We start from the raw sequence: 16,896 nt of genomic DNA on the forward strand, positions 1-16,896 counted from the left end.
CCCCAAAAAAAAAGCTGACCATATCTGAATGCTGTTTACTGCATATAAATAGCCGTTAACCTATATTAATGCCAATTATAATCACCGTACGATAGGCCAATACCTCACACTTGATGATAGATAACAACTTCACTACAACGAGTAGGCTGGTTAACATTATCTTTGAATGATGTTCAATTCTATAGCGTTCTCAGTGGATATTATAAAGCCTAAACACAAATATGAATTACATTTTTTTTTCTTTGACTGAAAAAATGTACAGAGAAGTTTTAAGATTTTTTCCCAAAATCTGAGTCTGGCCTGCAGTATTTCTCTTAGGCTGCAGGCGCAAAATCTACCAATCAGAGTAAAGGGCAGTAGCCTAGTTTAAAACCTGAGAGTCACACACAGGGAAGTAAAAGTCCGTAATGGAATTAAGAAACGGGTAGCCTACTCGTGACCCTACTTAAAAATAAATAGGCTAATTTAGTCTAATAACATATTTTTTGGGGTCCAAGCCCGAGGGGCTGGGAACCGCGGTAGCAAAGCTACGGTTCACACAGCAGGGCTGTGGAATCCTATTGTTTTTCTAAGAATGTTACATATGCTTCTCCGCCTAAAACACCCGCTACAGCCTAAACTTTACATGGTGGCGATGTGCCATTTTCAAGACTGGTCCAAAACTCCCCAAGGACAACAGGCGCAACAATTGACCCACTTCCACCACTAGGTGGTGCTATAGCAGAAAAAACCCGCATTTGGACCTACAACTCCCAAACCTTTCATCGGACATTTAAAAACCATATATCTATGCGTTCCCTGGATCCAACCATAGACCGTCAATACAGTCTATGGGTCCAACTGAACCTCGTGATATAGGCCACGCCAATTTCCGCCTAGACTTTGGCACATATAGCATCTCCCGACCTGACAAAATGTTGTTAAAAGATTTTTTATAAAATAAAAATTGTGCATATTACACACAAACAATTTTGTGTAGCTAACTATGAAAACACCAACTTTGCCATATCTTGGACAAAATAAATGCTGTCAAAGCCAAACTTTAGATCATTATTTTGTATGACACTCTGAGGCATCAAAACAAATTTCAGAAAGATTAGGGGACGCTAGGGGACGCTACCTGTACAAAAAAATGTTATTAAAAAAAAATCTCATGACCGACTTAACCAATTTTTACAAAATTTGATGGGTACCATAGGGCCATTCCTGAGGCGCCCCTTACAGTGCAATACTGATTGGTCAAAGAAGGCGTGGCCTATGGGACCCACGTTTGGATTTACCACTTACACCAAAGTGAATTAATTTAAATTAACAGGGTCGCTGACCTGACTTACCAAATATTACATATGGGTACCACTAGGTGGCGTTACAATGATGTCAAACGTGTTTTTTTCAAACTCTTCCTAGGCCGTGCGACAAATCTGCATAAAACCTGGTATGTAGCATCCACAGATGACAAAAAGTTATTCACAGAATTTTTTCTACATTGAAGTATGCACATTTCACGACCAAACTAATTTTCTCTAGTAAGCTACCGTACACAAATCATATTATATCTCAGCCAAATTAAATGTTATCAACAAAGAACTTGAGGACAGTGTTCCACATCCATGCACGATGCCCGTACCAAATTTGGCAAAGATTGGCCATTAGGGGGCGCTATGATCAACGTTTGTTGGTTTAGTCTAAAAACCCAATGGGAAATTTGCAATTGTAATATCTTTGCCACAGTAAATGCTGTCGACACAAAACCTGTGATGATTGTTTGTCATGCAGCTCGTAGGCACTGTACCAATTTTGGTGAAGATAGGCCTTTAGGGGGCGCTATAATCAACGTAGACCATTTTGGGCCATTTTATCCCTTCTGAGGTCAAGTGCATTGTATATGACACCAAATGACACTTCTGATTCATAACTTTATAACTAAATAATATAACTAAAAACATACTTTCTTTTGGAACTGAAATCTAACAGTGGCCCCGTTCTGTTGATGTCTTTGTTGTCTATCTCTTTAATCGTCACATGACCTCTCAGATTTATTATGTACCATCACGCAGTTCACTGTAAATACCCACAGGAACATTATGGAAACAGTAGGACAATACTACAATATATAGTATAGTAGCACTATGTATTATATAATATTGATAATGATAATAATAATAATAATAATAATAATAACATAATGCAGCAGATTAAGTAGGCTACATCAAATCACCCCAAGCTCACTGACAAGTAGCCTAGTATAGATATTACAAGGAACATTAAAGCAATATTACAGATACAGTGTACACAGTACATTTTTAAAATTATGTCTTCCACTCTGTCCTAATTACCAGTTTAAAGTATTAGCACTGTGTCAAGTCCCTCAGAGAAACAGACAAATAGCGCCTTATATCTCGCTGTGCCAGGTTAGACAGCAGAGCAAACCTAAAGGGGTTTCAGGGTACATTTAACCCTCATGTTGTAATCGGATCCAATACACGCCAAAACACCAGAAGAAAGCATCAAACATTTTGGAAAAAGCAGCAAAAATGTCAGATAAAGCATCAAAAATGTTGTGAAAAACGTAAAAAAAAAGTGATTAAACCATCAGCCAAAGTGACAGAATATCAAAAAAGGGAATAAAACCCGGTAAAGACTACAAAAACTTTGAGATAAGTGTTTTTTTATTTCATGGATAACAGGAAGACAGCAAAAGGGTTAATAACTTTTGATATTTCTTTTGATTCTTAAGTAGTTCAAGGAGGATTGTTCTTCTGTCCTAGTTCTGTGAGCAATAGTAAGCCATCAAACTGATTTAGCTATGAAGGCTTTCATATTTGATAACAGTGGCTGGAAACACAAAACTGGTACAATTAGCCTATGGTACACTGCAGGAGAAGTATTGATTATTTACAAAAAAGACCCATTGACAAAGTGCAATAGCAATTAGTTTGTTTATTGACATTGTAACATTGTAATTATTCTACCAGTTTTGTCCAGACTAAAATACTATCAACTATTGGATAGATTGCAATGAAATATGGTGCACACATCCAAGTCCCCCTCATGATAGATAACTTTGGTGATCTCTTAACTTTTCATCTAACATCGTCGTCAGGTCAAACTTTTAATTTCTCCAATACTCAAAAAATTGGCACCATTCCCATCAGTCTACGCTGTACTTTGTTTTGATAAATGTTAGCATTCTAATGCGTTTGGCGTTTCCGAAATTATGCCCATCAGGTTTTTAAGGTCCATCAGCATTTATTAAAATTAATAGGTAATGTTAAAAAATACTGACCTAAAAATTGGAAAATGAAACCATTTAAACAAAAAATCCACACATCTTTTTCAAAAAGCAAACAAGGACGGTATACTAGACACCCCCCAAAAAAACCCATGCAACAAAAGTGAATGGTTCCAGTAAGGGCTAAGAAACAAAATATTTAACTTCATAATAACAATTTGCCCAACTGTGACAGCAAGGTCAGATAATCGTTTTTATCGATAATAAATTCTTAAACTGGAAATTTTTTACACATTTTTTTGTCATTTGTTTGTGAAATGTTATACATTTAAATTTATAAATGTATTAGTCATATGACAGTTGTTTTTCATTCATAAAAGTATTATATAATCAATTCTCACACACACACAACCATGATAACAAAAAATAAAAAAGGACACTTTAACGAAGACCTGAGTGAGGAGCACTGCAGGCCATTAAGAAAAGGCAGAGATTGCACTGAGCAATGAAAGGCATGCCTCAATGAATCTCCACAGGACACTTAACAGAGCACAGATAGATTCCCGCTGCTTATCAACTGTGGCAGCCACAAAGCACAGATCAATACAAGAGTTTAAAAAACAAATTTAAAATAAAATCCCTGGGCAACAGAGAGTCAGAGAGGTTTGTTAAAAGCTTGTGCTGAGAGTCAATTTGGGGTCAAATGCATTTTATTATGTGAGCTCATGCCAGTTTGACTCCGAGGTCTTTCTTAATAACTGTCAATTTAGAGTATATATAAATTATAGAAGAAAGGTTTTATTATGTACTTTCTCAATTTCTCAATATTAAAAGGCATTGGCTTTTCGCTAAACCCTGCCGCTGAACAGCGATTGTCCAATCACACCTTTGGATATGGAAAAAAACAAGTTACAATCATGTGAGTACCCATTCTGTGTTTTTCATATTTTAATGGGAGCTGTCGTTTTTTCTGTGCTTACAAAGAAATCAATAAACACTGTTAAAATCACAATGGGTACCATTTCTCTACTGAAACTCACTGTTGCTTGCTCTGGAGGAGACTACTAGAACTGTTGGGTCCTTGTAAATTCTGGAGTGTGGTCTATCTGTATAGTGTCTTGAGATAAGTCTTGTTATGAATTGATACTATAAATAAAATTGAATTGAATTGAATTTCTGATAGCAAATGCTGTAGTATGCCAATTTGTCTGACAATATGGAAAGTAAAGCTCAGCAACACATTCATTTTTTTCAAAAAGACATGTAAAAGCTATTGCGTAAGACTGATGTGAGGACTTCGCCCCTATATATTTTTCTGCAAACTCTGCAGCATCATCACATTTAACATCATCTTCATCATCATTATTTCTTCCTTTTAATCGTCTTCCACTCACTGTTCCACCTAATCATCTTCATCACCATCATCCATGTCATGAGCACTTTGAAACAACTTGCATCATCACTGCCTCGGTCACCATCACACTGCTGAAACAGAACAAGCTGCAGCACCGGCCGCTGATGAAGCACCGCAGCACTGTAAAACATGGAAGAATCCATTCCCCAGAGCTGGGATTTGATGTGTTTCTTTTGCCCGGCTATACACTGACATCGCACCAATCTCCTCCATTACAGCCCTGCGTCACTCCAGTCAGATTTATGGCAACTGTGACTGGCCAAAGCAGGCCCTCATCATCTTCCACTACCAGTCTGCTCCCGGCACCAAAGCCATTACAGCCTAGAAGGAGATACTTACTACAACCTAATAGCTCCAAAATGCCTGCTTTTTAGGAACGAAGAACAGCAGCCTTGTTTGTAGCATGATAGCAAAACATGTCTTTGTTAACATGGTGACTTAAGACTATTTTGAGATATAAATGTAAAGCTATAAACACAAATGTCACTTTGTGGAATAGCTACTTCAATTTGTTTTTTTAACATTATACCCTTAACACCCCCCACACTGATACATGTTTCAGCTTTTTCCAACTTTTCATTAAAGTGATATTATGCTTACACTGGGTGAAATGTTCCTGTCTGTTGCTGTTTTTCATAGTTTGTGTTAGGCCCTTTTGTTTCTTAAAGCATGTTGGCGAGCGTTAGATAAGAAGACCCCTCTCATGTCTATTCTGTAAATATGAAGCTACAATCAGGAGGTTAGCTTAGCTTTATTAACAAACATGAGAAAATATAGCAAGTTAATTAGGGAGCTATGGAGGTGAGATAGCCAGCTGTTTCCACCTGTTTCTAGTCGTTATGCTAAGCTAGGCTAGTGGGCTGCTGGTTGTCCATATGTAGAATTATATTTTACACAACATTGTGATTTCAACTTTGTTGTAACAATTTGGGGAAGGCCCTTTCCTGTTTCAACATGACAATGCCCCGGTGCACATAGCAAGGTTCTCAAAAACTGGTTGTTTAGTTTGGAAGAACTTTACTGGACCAACATCTGTGGCAACGTTACTGGTTCTCTTGTGTCTGAATGGGAGGAAATATGTTTAAAGATTGGCAGTTTTTGACTGAGATGTTCAATACATATGAGTGTAATGTTCAAGTGTCCACATACTTTTGTAGTTTCATTTTGAATATTTCTGAGTGTTGCAGCAGCAAACGTTGAGCAAGCAAAAACTTGATCAAATTGTGCTGCCGCCCAGCACAGTTAGATGTTTGACAGATTTTTAGAAAATAATTGATTGATTGATTGCAAAGGCTCTACAAAGAAAAAGCCCAGGACTCAGCTTTAAAGATGAAGTAGTGTGAAGAAGTCCCTCATCAGCACACATTATCATTCTCTTAGTTCTAATGCCTCGATTTCCACAATATATTTCATAGCTTTCAATGGATCCTGGCATCTCAAAGACGACTGTAGTAAATAAGGACGGGGAGTTTTGCTCTTTGATACAATACTTTAGAAATAAAACTGATTTCTTAGTCAGCTCACATTTTAAAAAGTTATTTGAAAAGCTGCTACTGGGTAGCAGGGTTAATTTTGAAAAAGGATGCGCATATTCCATCAGCAATCTTATCAATGTGAGCTTGTCTGTCCTTCACCCTGACAGATATCTGCACACTACCCTTCTCTCCGACTGAGAGTCCAAACCAAAACCCAAAAAATGATGTACAGAAACAGATACACCACCGACCTTGATTTGTTTCTATGGTTCCGCTCACTCTGCATTTCACAAAGAACAGCAGGAGCGGATGAACATTTCCCCTGTTCTAATTGTTCCAGGGAACGTGGAGCGGGAACAGAGATTATCTCAACTCTTTGTTTTGGGAACATTTTATCTGTTCCTTGTCAACTCTGCTGCCAGCCAACATGTCGCCATAAAATATCTCTTCACCTTTGCCCACTGTAAAGAAGCTTATTTGATGAGTGAAATAACTTCCCGTCAGCTCTTACTTTGGTTTTGCTGTACTGTTATTTTACAATTGTTATCAAACAGTTTATTTTATTTCTAAAGGGAGTTCAGTCTGTCACATTATAAATTACATGTGTTGATGCTTGACTTGCCGAAAGCTTGCATACGTTTACACAACAGCCTGCGTTATTCACAAAGACCAGCAACCTCGCCAATATCTACTTAATGGACTGAAAGTGTGGCCAATGACCCTGAACACTGCAAGGTCGGCAGACTGTGTGTGTGTGTGTGTGTGTGTGTGTGTGTGTGTGTGTGTGTGTGTGTGTGTGTGTGTGTGTGTGTGTGTGTGCATGTGACTGTAAACTGAGAGCAGGCCAGATTTTATAGTTCAATGATGTGTGTGTGTGCCAGTAAGTGAATATTTGACTTCTCTGCTTCATCCCTCTTTACAAAAATGAAGTCATGCTTATTTATCAAGGCAGCTAAAGAACGGGGCTCTAGTGTATCTAGAGATGAATATGTAGGCTGAATGTTCATATTCAGGAACCTTCAATTCAATTCAATTCAATTTTAATCATAGTATTACATCATAACAAGCGTTATCTCAGGACACTTTACAGATAGAGTAGGTCTAGAACACACTCTATAATTTACAAAGACCCAACAATTCCAGTAATTTCCCCAAGAGCAACCATTTGGTGCAACAATTGCGATGTGATGAGAAAAAAATCCTTTTAGAGAGGAACCTCAGACAGACCGAGGCTCTTGGTAGGCGGTGTCTGACGGTGCCGGTTGGGGGTGTGATGAACAATGGTAATAATAGTCACAATAAAGATAATGGAACTATAACTAGAAATAGTAGTTATAGTAGTTCAAGGCATAGCAGGGAGCTGCAAGGTGTTACAGAACGTAGCAGGGCACAGCAGAGCATAGCAGGGTGTTGCATGACACAGCAGGACGTAGCAAGGCACAGCAGAGCATAGCAGGGTGTTGCATGGCACTGCAGAGCGTAGAAGGGTGTAACAGGGTGTAACAGGGTGTAACAGGGTGTAACAGGGTAGAGCATCGGGATAGCTGCAATGATTTAGGTGCCAGCCTAATCCAATGAAACATGTAACAAGATGTCATCATTGCCCTCTGGCTTTGGGCTGCCTTGAAAGGTCAGAGGCAACAAGGTCAAAGTTGAAATAATTCAAACTTTGAGCGCAGCAGCAATTTTGAGCGGTGTGCCACGCCAAGGGGAGCGCTTCGTCTGAGTTGTCCTCACTGCTCTCCCCTTAGTGACCTCTTTCAAACAGAGGCAAATATATAGACAAAATCAAATTCAAAAAGTTCAGTTAAAAGTTGACCTAGATTCAGTATATGAATTAAAAATTCCTGCAGAGGAAAAATTAATCAATCAAAGGCACAACATAATATTTATTATTATTATTTAAATATAGTTTAAATTTGGTTCCAACTGCTACGTTCTCAAAGTATTATTTTATTGTTCATGTCCTTGAAATGGACAATAAAAGAACAATATTTGGATAGCAGTGTGCTTGTACATACTCTCCACAAAACCCCAAACCTGAACAGCTTCATGCCAAGAAAATAATTTGTTAACGAAAAGGATTGTTACTGTGTTTTACTGCATCTCGAGATGAAATGAAGAAGTCTAACATTTAGGTGTGGTTATGGAAATACATCCAAAGGCAAAACAGAAAGGAACCATTTGTTTCTTATATTGCAACAATATAAGAAAAAGATTAAAAAAAAGACTGTATGGTCGTATTTTCCTTTTCATTCATCAAAATCTGTTTTTGTCTGCAAGCAATTGACAGCTGAGTCAAAGGTCATAGTTAAGGTTGTTACGCTAATGAACCCTGCACTTTGAGGATGGTATTTTCGTCCTTATTAAATCACCTTACAGGACCAAAAGCACAAGAGTGAAAAAGACGCAGGAAGGCAGTGACAGACCTTTGGTAAAAATGTCACTAAAGCTCTCTGTGGGCTCAATTATTGCTCAGCAGAGGGACCACCAATTTGCGGTCTAACTTGACACTTGTGTTTGTCAGAGGAGCTTCAGGCTGGAAACTACAAGTGAGGATATAACAGCTAGCCTAATGGCTTTTCTTGATTTCAGACTTTTCCTGCTGAGCAGAAACTTCAGAAGGATGACAGTGTCGAATTGTAACAGACCGAGGACAGTCATTTCCCTGAAGCTTGTTTCAGGAGGTTGAGAGAGTAGAGGACACTGTGACAGATACCTTACTCCTTTTCTTCTGCACTGTCATTGCTTGCCACTCTCATATCCTTTTTCACAGACAACACACCCACATGAGCTGGCCCTGCATAATGTCCTTGTTGTATTACCTTCCTTGTTTCTGTGCCTCTAATTTCCCTTAATGACTGTGATCACCCTATAGTTAAAATCAAATCTCACTCTATAACTTAACTTGACATGCAGATGTATTCCAAGCAGCAATAATGGCTTCTTTACAGGCTAATTAGGATTTCTATGCTCACAAATGTCAAGACAAAAAGGTAATATGGAGTTGTGGTAACAAGTCATTAAAGCAGGCAAAACAGGTTGTATTTCAAACTAATTGTTGCCTCGAACGACTACATAGCAGAAGAAATAAATGTGTACCAGTTATTCATTTACATCCACAGCAGGTTGTGGTGGATGTGTGGCTGTGTTTCTCTGAAGCACATCAGAGACATCTACTGGCTAGAAGGATTATTTGGGTTTACACTTGGCCTGGTTGACAAAATGATGAGATCACCTTCAGGTAATTGTCTATGGAAGATTTAGGTTTTCTGCATTAAAAAGTCAAAATACAGTATTTGATCAATTGATTAAGGCAATGTACAGTGTATTATTTCTGTGAAAATGGCATGTGAACAGTACTGTGTAAGATGAAGCTAAAAAAAAAGTTACTCATCATGGCTTGTCGCTTAACAACCAACCACCTTAATCACTGTACTTTTAAAGAGACAGGTAGGCAGTTAAAGCTTTTTCACAGAAGACATTTTGTCATTATTAAAATCACATCACAACACCTGTGCTTTTCCTACTATGACAAGTCCAAATGTCTGCTGTGAAAAAATACCAATGGAAAGTTACATTGGCTACAATCAATATTTTCCATAATAATGTAAAATGGGTCACTTGTAGTGAGCCTACAGTGGACTATCCCCTTTCCATTCTACTGTTTTGGTTCATTCGCACCGTTCTAATAGTGTCATTTTCGGCAGCAAAAAGCCCTTAAAAAGCTCCAAAACCCTACCTGACCAGAACCAAACGACACAGACATGACAGACAGAGACACAGTTGCGACTAAACATACAGCTAGTAGATGAAGAACAGAGCTAAGCTAAGTTTAAAGAGAGTTAATATTGAACTAACATGTGTCAGGTGGCCGGAAAAACAACTCCAAAGTAATGCTAACGTAGCGCTGCGACTGTTTGATGTGTAAACCACGGATGTATGTTAAGAATGTGTTAATGAGCAACTGTTTGCTAACAAGTAACAAGTACAACTTAAAGGTGATGATATGTGGGTGCTGTGTTGACAACTTGTTTACACTTTCCCCAAGTGGCCGCAAATATTAGTTATTGCCAGTGAAAGGCAAATTAGCTAACAGGTCTGGTTGGTCTGACTCTGGCTAGCCTTAGCTAAAGCTACATTGGAGACATATTGATTTTAATGAACTGACATCTTTCTTACTTATTTTGTTATCCTATATAAATGTGGCAATGCTGTGGAGTAAGATCTGGCTACACCACAGATACATTCTAGGATAGATAAATCTTTACTATCATTCCCCAAAAGTACCAAGCAAGACTACCTTGTTCCACAATCCATATTTTCAATTCTTTTTGAAACCATTTTTAGCGTGTAGCTTGCTAGCTCAAAGTTAGTTGTTGTTTCCCGGCAACACACAGTAAAAGGCCAAGGCCATCTGGCATGATGTCAGTGAACTGTACTTCTGTTGATCCAGACTAGCCTACCTATAGCCTAGCTTCTGCTTCTTTTAACCCTTTTTTTTCTAATTATCTGTATCTGTTAAATGTTTACATTTAAATGCTTACAAAAGCTGAATTATGAATACATTTATATATATCCATAATATATATATATATATGTTGTACATTATATCAAGCTGAATTGTGAATTTATAAACAGTATATATACTGTGTATATTAGTAAAATAGGATTTTGTTTTCAGTTTGGGCAATCAATCTGTGTGTAAGAGCATAAATCACACTTCGTTGCCATTTCTGATGAGGAGATGGATGTCTGTCTCCAATGACTCGTGTCTTCATTACAACACTCAGATTAATGTCCTTTACGCTTTGGCAATATTATGTTTCTGACATTCATGCCAATAAAGCTTTTTAATTTAAATTGAATGCAGTCATTACAGGCCTATGCATTCAACACAATGACTCTACTTTATATTCCTAATTAGGGGAATAATTTAATCTTGTTCGGTTCCACCACTCTGACAGGCACCAAGAGAAGAAATGAAGATCATGTGTGAGCATCTAGGCTGCTGCTGCTACCACACACACACACACACACACACACACACACACACACACACACACACACACACACACACACACACACACACACACACACACACTCTCTCTCTCTCTCTCTCTCTCTCTCTCTCACCCATCCATCCCACTTATACGCAGTGTGTTTTAATGTAATCAGCCTTTATATGCAGCTCATCAGTATGCTAAAGGAAACAGATGTCTGGATGAACTGAAGTCCTACTCTGCTTTACGTCCACACAAGGACATTACATTAGCATTGATTGTCCTCTATTCCACCCAGTAATAATATCACAGAAGAATATACGATATACGGGACTTCAATAAACTGCCTATTAATGATCTACTCAATCTCTTTATATATATATATATATATATATATATATATATATATATATATATTATCTGACTAAAACATACTGTTTGTATTATGATTCCAGCATGTTTGGAGTCACCTTACTGCTGCTTCAAAGTCATCATTGGTTCTGGGATGATGGAACTACAGTTCCCAGAATGCAACAGGAGCTTTCTAGTCCAATCACAGCACTCCTCCGGGTTGACCATGTGTTGTGTGACTGCCACCGGACGGTTATGTGTGGACAGTGCAGGAAAACGTGGCACACACAGTGACACACGAACCATCCAGGCAGCTGAACCCGGACCAGCAGCAGAAACAGAAATGTAACAGATGGATTAGAAAATTATGTGCCTCGGCTTTTCATCAACATGTTCCCGGGAGTTTTCTATGCATTGCTGGCGGGTTTCCTAGGGGCCGTGGCGTCGTCGTCGGCCAAACTGTCCCTCGGAGCCGACTACCTGAAGGGAGTCTGTGAAACCGGACTCCGGACGTGGGGAGAGCAGCGGAAATTCAGACAAGCGGACGAAACTACCGCCTGCGACCGGGTAAGCGAGGCATCGCCGCAGCTTAAGTTAAATATTAACACAATGGGGATTGCTATGAATAATGTAGCGTGCATGCCTGCAAGCGGGGTGGTTTCTCACGGAGGAAGTTGGGGGTTATCCCCGCTCGCCTCTCCTCCCTGACTCCCTCAGCATCAGCACCATCAGCAGCATCTCACAGCGGAGCTCATGCAGCAGCTGCGCTCTCGTGCCGTGTCCGCGTGCTGAATGACATTGCAGCTCGTAGAGTGTGTTTTGTCCTGTGTTTTTGTAAGCAACGTGTCTCAGCGTGGTTGTGTTGATGGCGCGGAGAAGAGGCTGGTTTCTGAAAAAGGGGTTCGGGTTTCTTGTGTGACCTTCACGCTCCCCGCATACGTCACACAGTGATGTCAGAAACATGTGCATCCAGCTGTCTGGAGTAAAGCTTATTTATCACAAGGTAGGAACAGTGACTTTTAATCTGGAGGATAATTAAAATAGCAAATAAGATGCAAAATAAAAGCCGGTTTTATTGCGTCAAAAGACTTCATCTGAGATTTCAAACATAATTAACAAAACAGCAGCTATGACGCCTTCACAATGCTCCTGTTGTTAATAATGTTATTACAATAATTCATAATAATATTATTCTTTACGCTGTGTTTGATGTGACTTCAGCTCCACATCCCACTGAGGCTGCTGTGTGGCGGTCTGCTTTTCACCTGCAATGCTGTGATGTGGACCTTCCTTGCCAAAGCACTCAGGTACTCCTCTTCCTCCACCCAAACCACTGTGACCACCACCGCCTCCAACTTCATATCTTCCGTAAGTAACAGTCTCCCTTAGAGCACCTCCTACACACACTTCTTGTCTTGTCTTTGTTCTGCTTGTCCTCTAAGCATATTACTTCACATCAGACTGTAGTGGAGTGTAAGTTAATTTCAGAATGACCTTTCTTATATAAGCTGCTTTTTTTATGGAAGTAGGTTGGACTATATTAAGAAAAAACTCATCGCAGTGATTTAGGCCTTTTACAGAAATTACTTGTCAAAGTTCAACTTCTTGTTTGACATATCCCCTCAAGGCATCTTTATTGGCCGTTAAATTTAATTGAAATTACAGATACAGATTTACTTGGACTCAGAAGAAACCGCGACTTTTCTTGCTTGCAGGCTTTTCTGGGCCAGCTGATCTTTGGTGAAGCCCAGATAACGTTGTGGTGGGTTGGGATCTCCCTGACCTTCTCAGGTCTGTTGGTGCTGCAGAGGGTTTCACCGCAGGATGGGCAACATGACGCAGACGCCAAGGACGAATAATATGTCTTGTCTCCACTAGAGTTCAGCCTGGTTTCAGCATCTCCTCAGATTTTAAAATCTAGCCAAAGGAAACTGAATAGTGACGAATTAGTTCACCTGTTGTCCCTCAATTACTAATTTTTATCAAACAAATTGTTTCGTAATAAACTAAATGCTTCTCAAAATGCATCTTTCCTCGTTAAAAAGGAGATGCTTTATTTATAATGTTCCTAGTTATCCTTTGGATTGCGTTTTGTGGCCATGTAGGCAGAGAAACACTGCATGCTCATTTTTTTGGACCTGTTCTAAAAATCAGAGGAGGTGTTGACCTTCAGCCAGTCTGGCCAAGGCACAGCGACAGTCTGGCTAGTGGAGACAAGCTAACGGATGCCTGTGCCCAGCTTCCCAGATGCTCTAACATCATCTTTCTACAGAGGCTGACAATGAAGCAAAAAGTATACTAGCTTTACTTTTGGGGAATCTTTCAGTCAACAGCAGCACAACAACCCATAAGCTAAGAGAACAGGTGTGAGGAAAGGGAAGAGACTAAAGGTAAAGATATTAATTTGACATTTTGGGAAATACACTTATTTGTTTTCCTGAGAAAAATTAACACCACTCTTACGTCTGTATAGTATGAAGCTGATGCCAGTGTCTGGTTAGCTTAGCTTAGCAAAACCAGTAGAAGAAGGAAACAGCTAACCTGGCTCTGTTGGAAGCTAACACCAGCACCTTTAAAGCTCATTCATTAACATGTTTTATCTTGTTGGTTTAATTCTAACGCCCAGTAAAACCACAGGTTTTTTTTGGACAGAGCCGGGCCGGCTGTTCCCCTCATTTCCAGTTTTAATGCTAAGCTAACCAAAACCATCTCATGGCTGTAGCTTCACATTTAATGTACAAATATGAGTGGTATCAATCTTCACTTCTTCACACACAAGAAAAGGAAATAAGTGCATTTCTCAAAAAAATATTCCTTTAAAGGAAGAGACATACACAGACACAGAAGAGACAAATAACATAATTGGCTATGTGCCTGATGTCACCATCAATCAGCGTGTGCATTATGTTTCTCAGCCGTCAGATCACCAAAGCTTTCTTAATTCCCACATTTCCTTAAGTTACTCTGACACTCACTGTAAACTGACGTTTCATGCATGCTCATGGCGAAGTTATGAAAGAAGCACTTAGCTATTGAGGTGAACTTGTATTTACCCAAGTAATAATATTAATGTAGCGCAGAAAAGCTCACACTTGGGTCTTTCTTCTACTTTTCATTTGCCTTTCTTGACAGTTTCAACCTCAAGATATGAGCATGACACGTTTTGATTCAGAGGCAGCTGCTTTTCCACTTCATGACAGATGTGTGCATGTTCTTAATGAGGTTTGACCTCAAATATCTCACACCAAAGCATCTTGGAACATCAGTCCACACATCAGAGTGTCGTCCCTATAAGCTGCTTTATGTTATTAACTCACCAACTTGTAACTTAAGTGTCTAAACTGTCTCTCAAGCCAAAGAGACATCAAATGGGCTCTTGATTGCCTGTTAAGCATTATGCGCCCTGCATTTGCAATCTCACATCCTGTCCATTGCCCATCATCTCTCTGGGTAGACACTTGCCTTCATTAAAAGCTTCCCTCTACATTCCTGGAGTTTTCAGTGAGGGTGCAATAACATTTAACTTCCTTTAAATCTCATAACACTGTGATGAGTGTAACAGCAAAGGAGCTTTGAGCATTAATAATTGAGCATAGAGAATGGCAATACATTCTGGAGGAACGTTACCGTTATCTTAAATCAGATACTGTATGATACAGGGGATTGTCTGAACATGACATTATGGGTTGCTTTATTGAACAGTATTTTAAGATCATATTTGCTGTTTGGATACATATCATAATATAAATGCATAATGGTAGCTGTAATACCTGTCTGTAATATTCCACAGCAGCAATGCACAATTATATATCAGATGTCTTTCCAGCCGCTGCTGTGCAGGTTTTGTATCTTACATGCATCCCTATTAATGTGACTGCAGTGACAATGTGATTATACAGCTCTCATGTCAAAGGCCGACTAAGTGATGTTTTGCAGCAGGGCTGTACTCACCACGCAAGATTCTTTAGCAGTGGAGATCACACACAGCCACGCGAAGGTCAATTCAGCTGTTTGTGCCTCCACGATTTGGATCCTGGGTGTGTTGCATTACTTAAAAGAATAGTCAAACATTTTGGGAAAGTTAGATCAGAAGACTGACAACACTCTCATATCTGTGGTAAATATATAGCTGCAGCTAGTAGCTTAGCATAAAGACTGCTAACAGCTAGCCTACAAGCACCTTTAAAGCTCACAAACGAAGACATTATAAATATTTTGTTTAATCTGTACAGAAAACAGCAATGTAAAAACAACAATTTGTGGTAGTACAGGTGGTCAAGTGCTGCACTACGTCTTCCTGGAGTCTTGTCCCCACTGTGAGCTTTAAAGTTATCAAACATGTTCATTAGTGAGCTTTAGAGGTGCTCGTAGCCATTTCCCTGTTTACAGTCTTTATACGAAGCTAACCAGTCCACCTTCATATTTACTGGACAGTAATGAGAGATGCATTAAGTTGTGGTTTTATTGGAGGTTATGTGCCAGACTATTTCTTAGCTGGGGGCAGTTACCAAGCAACCAGCTACTGGCATAAATAATTGCCCGGCATATAAACCACAATTTGACATTTTTATACTTGTGTGATAAGTACATATAACATGTTAGTTAGTGATCTTTCGAGGTGTTGCTAGGTAGATTTTGTGAACTTTAGATAGAGCCAGACTAGCTGTTTCCCCCAATTCCAGGCTTTATGCTAAGCTAAGCTAACTGGCTTCTGGTTGCAGCTTCATATACTATAAAAGAGTGGTATTGATTTTCTTATCTAACTTTCAGCAAGAAAGTGTTTTGTATAATGTGCATTTCCCAAAATATCAAACTATTCCTTTAACGTACCGTTAATATCTGTAATGTTTGCTTTTGAATCTGAAGGTTTTTGATGCCTGGCTTTCCTCCAGTTAACGGCATGATATGAGGGTAAACCATCTACCTGTGAATCCAGTCTCACTGTAATATAACGAGTCAGAGTTTTGCATTACCCATAATTTGTAGCTCTGTGACAGCTGCATGGCCCTGAGTGTGATGTACTTATATATGTGTGCACATAAACTGTAGATGTGGTTGTACGAGAAATTAAAAAAAACACTCAAATATGATGTTGACCTGACAAGATTAATGTGAAGAAGAGTTAATGTGCTGCACTGCAAAAAAACAGTACCTTTGTCAGCACTTCTTTTGAATCAGTAAAGTTTTGACCCATCGCTTGGTAGAACAATGGAAAAAAAGACTGATTTGGCATTAGTTTGTTGGTACTCTTTAATGTAAAGTATGTGCAGATAAGTCATCTCTTTAATCTGAAGGCTGCTGCACAGATACATTTCACATTATGTTCACCTTTTTATCCAAAAATCAAGACAGTTTGGTTAGAGGGAGCAACTATTTGCTCTGATATCAACTGTTCATAATGTGTCTTACAGATTACATGGG

At 39.1% G+C, this 16,896-nt stretch overlaps 1 protein-coding gene across 1 annotated transcript; it reads left to right on the forward strand.

Moving 5' to 3' along the window:
* Positions 1 to 11,751: 11,751 nt before the first annotated feature.
* Positions 11,752 to 16,579, forward strand: tmem42b (transmembrane protein 42b). Its single transcript, XM_032535187.1, has 3 exons — positions 11,752 to 12,042; positions 12,697 to 12,843; positions 13,191 to 16,579. Exons 1-3 carry the CDS (start codon positions 11,866 to 11,868, stop codon positions 13,332 to 13,334), a joined length of 468 nt encoding a protein of 155 aa, XP_032391078.1. The 5' UTR covers positions 11,752 to 11,865; the 3' UTR covers positions 13,335 to 16,579.
* Positions 16,580 to 16,896: the final 317 nt, after the last annotated feature.

This window comes from Etheostoma spectabile, chromosome 14, assembly GCF_008692095.1.
Source record: "Etheostoma spectabile isolate EspeVRDwgs_2016 chromosome 14, UIUC_Espe_1.0, whole genome shotgun sequence".
Lineage (NCBI taxonomy): Eukaryota > Metazoa > Chordata > Actinopteri > Perciformes > Percidae > Etheostoma > Etheostoma spectabile.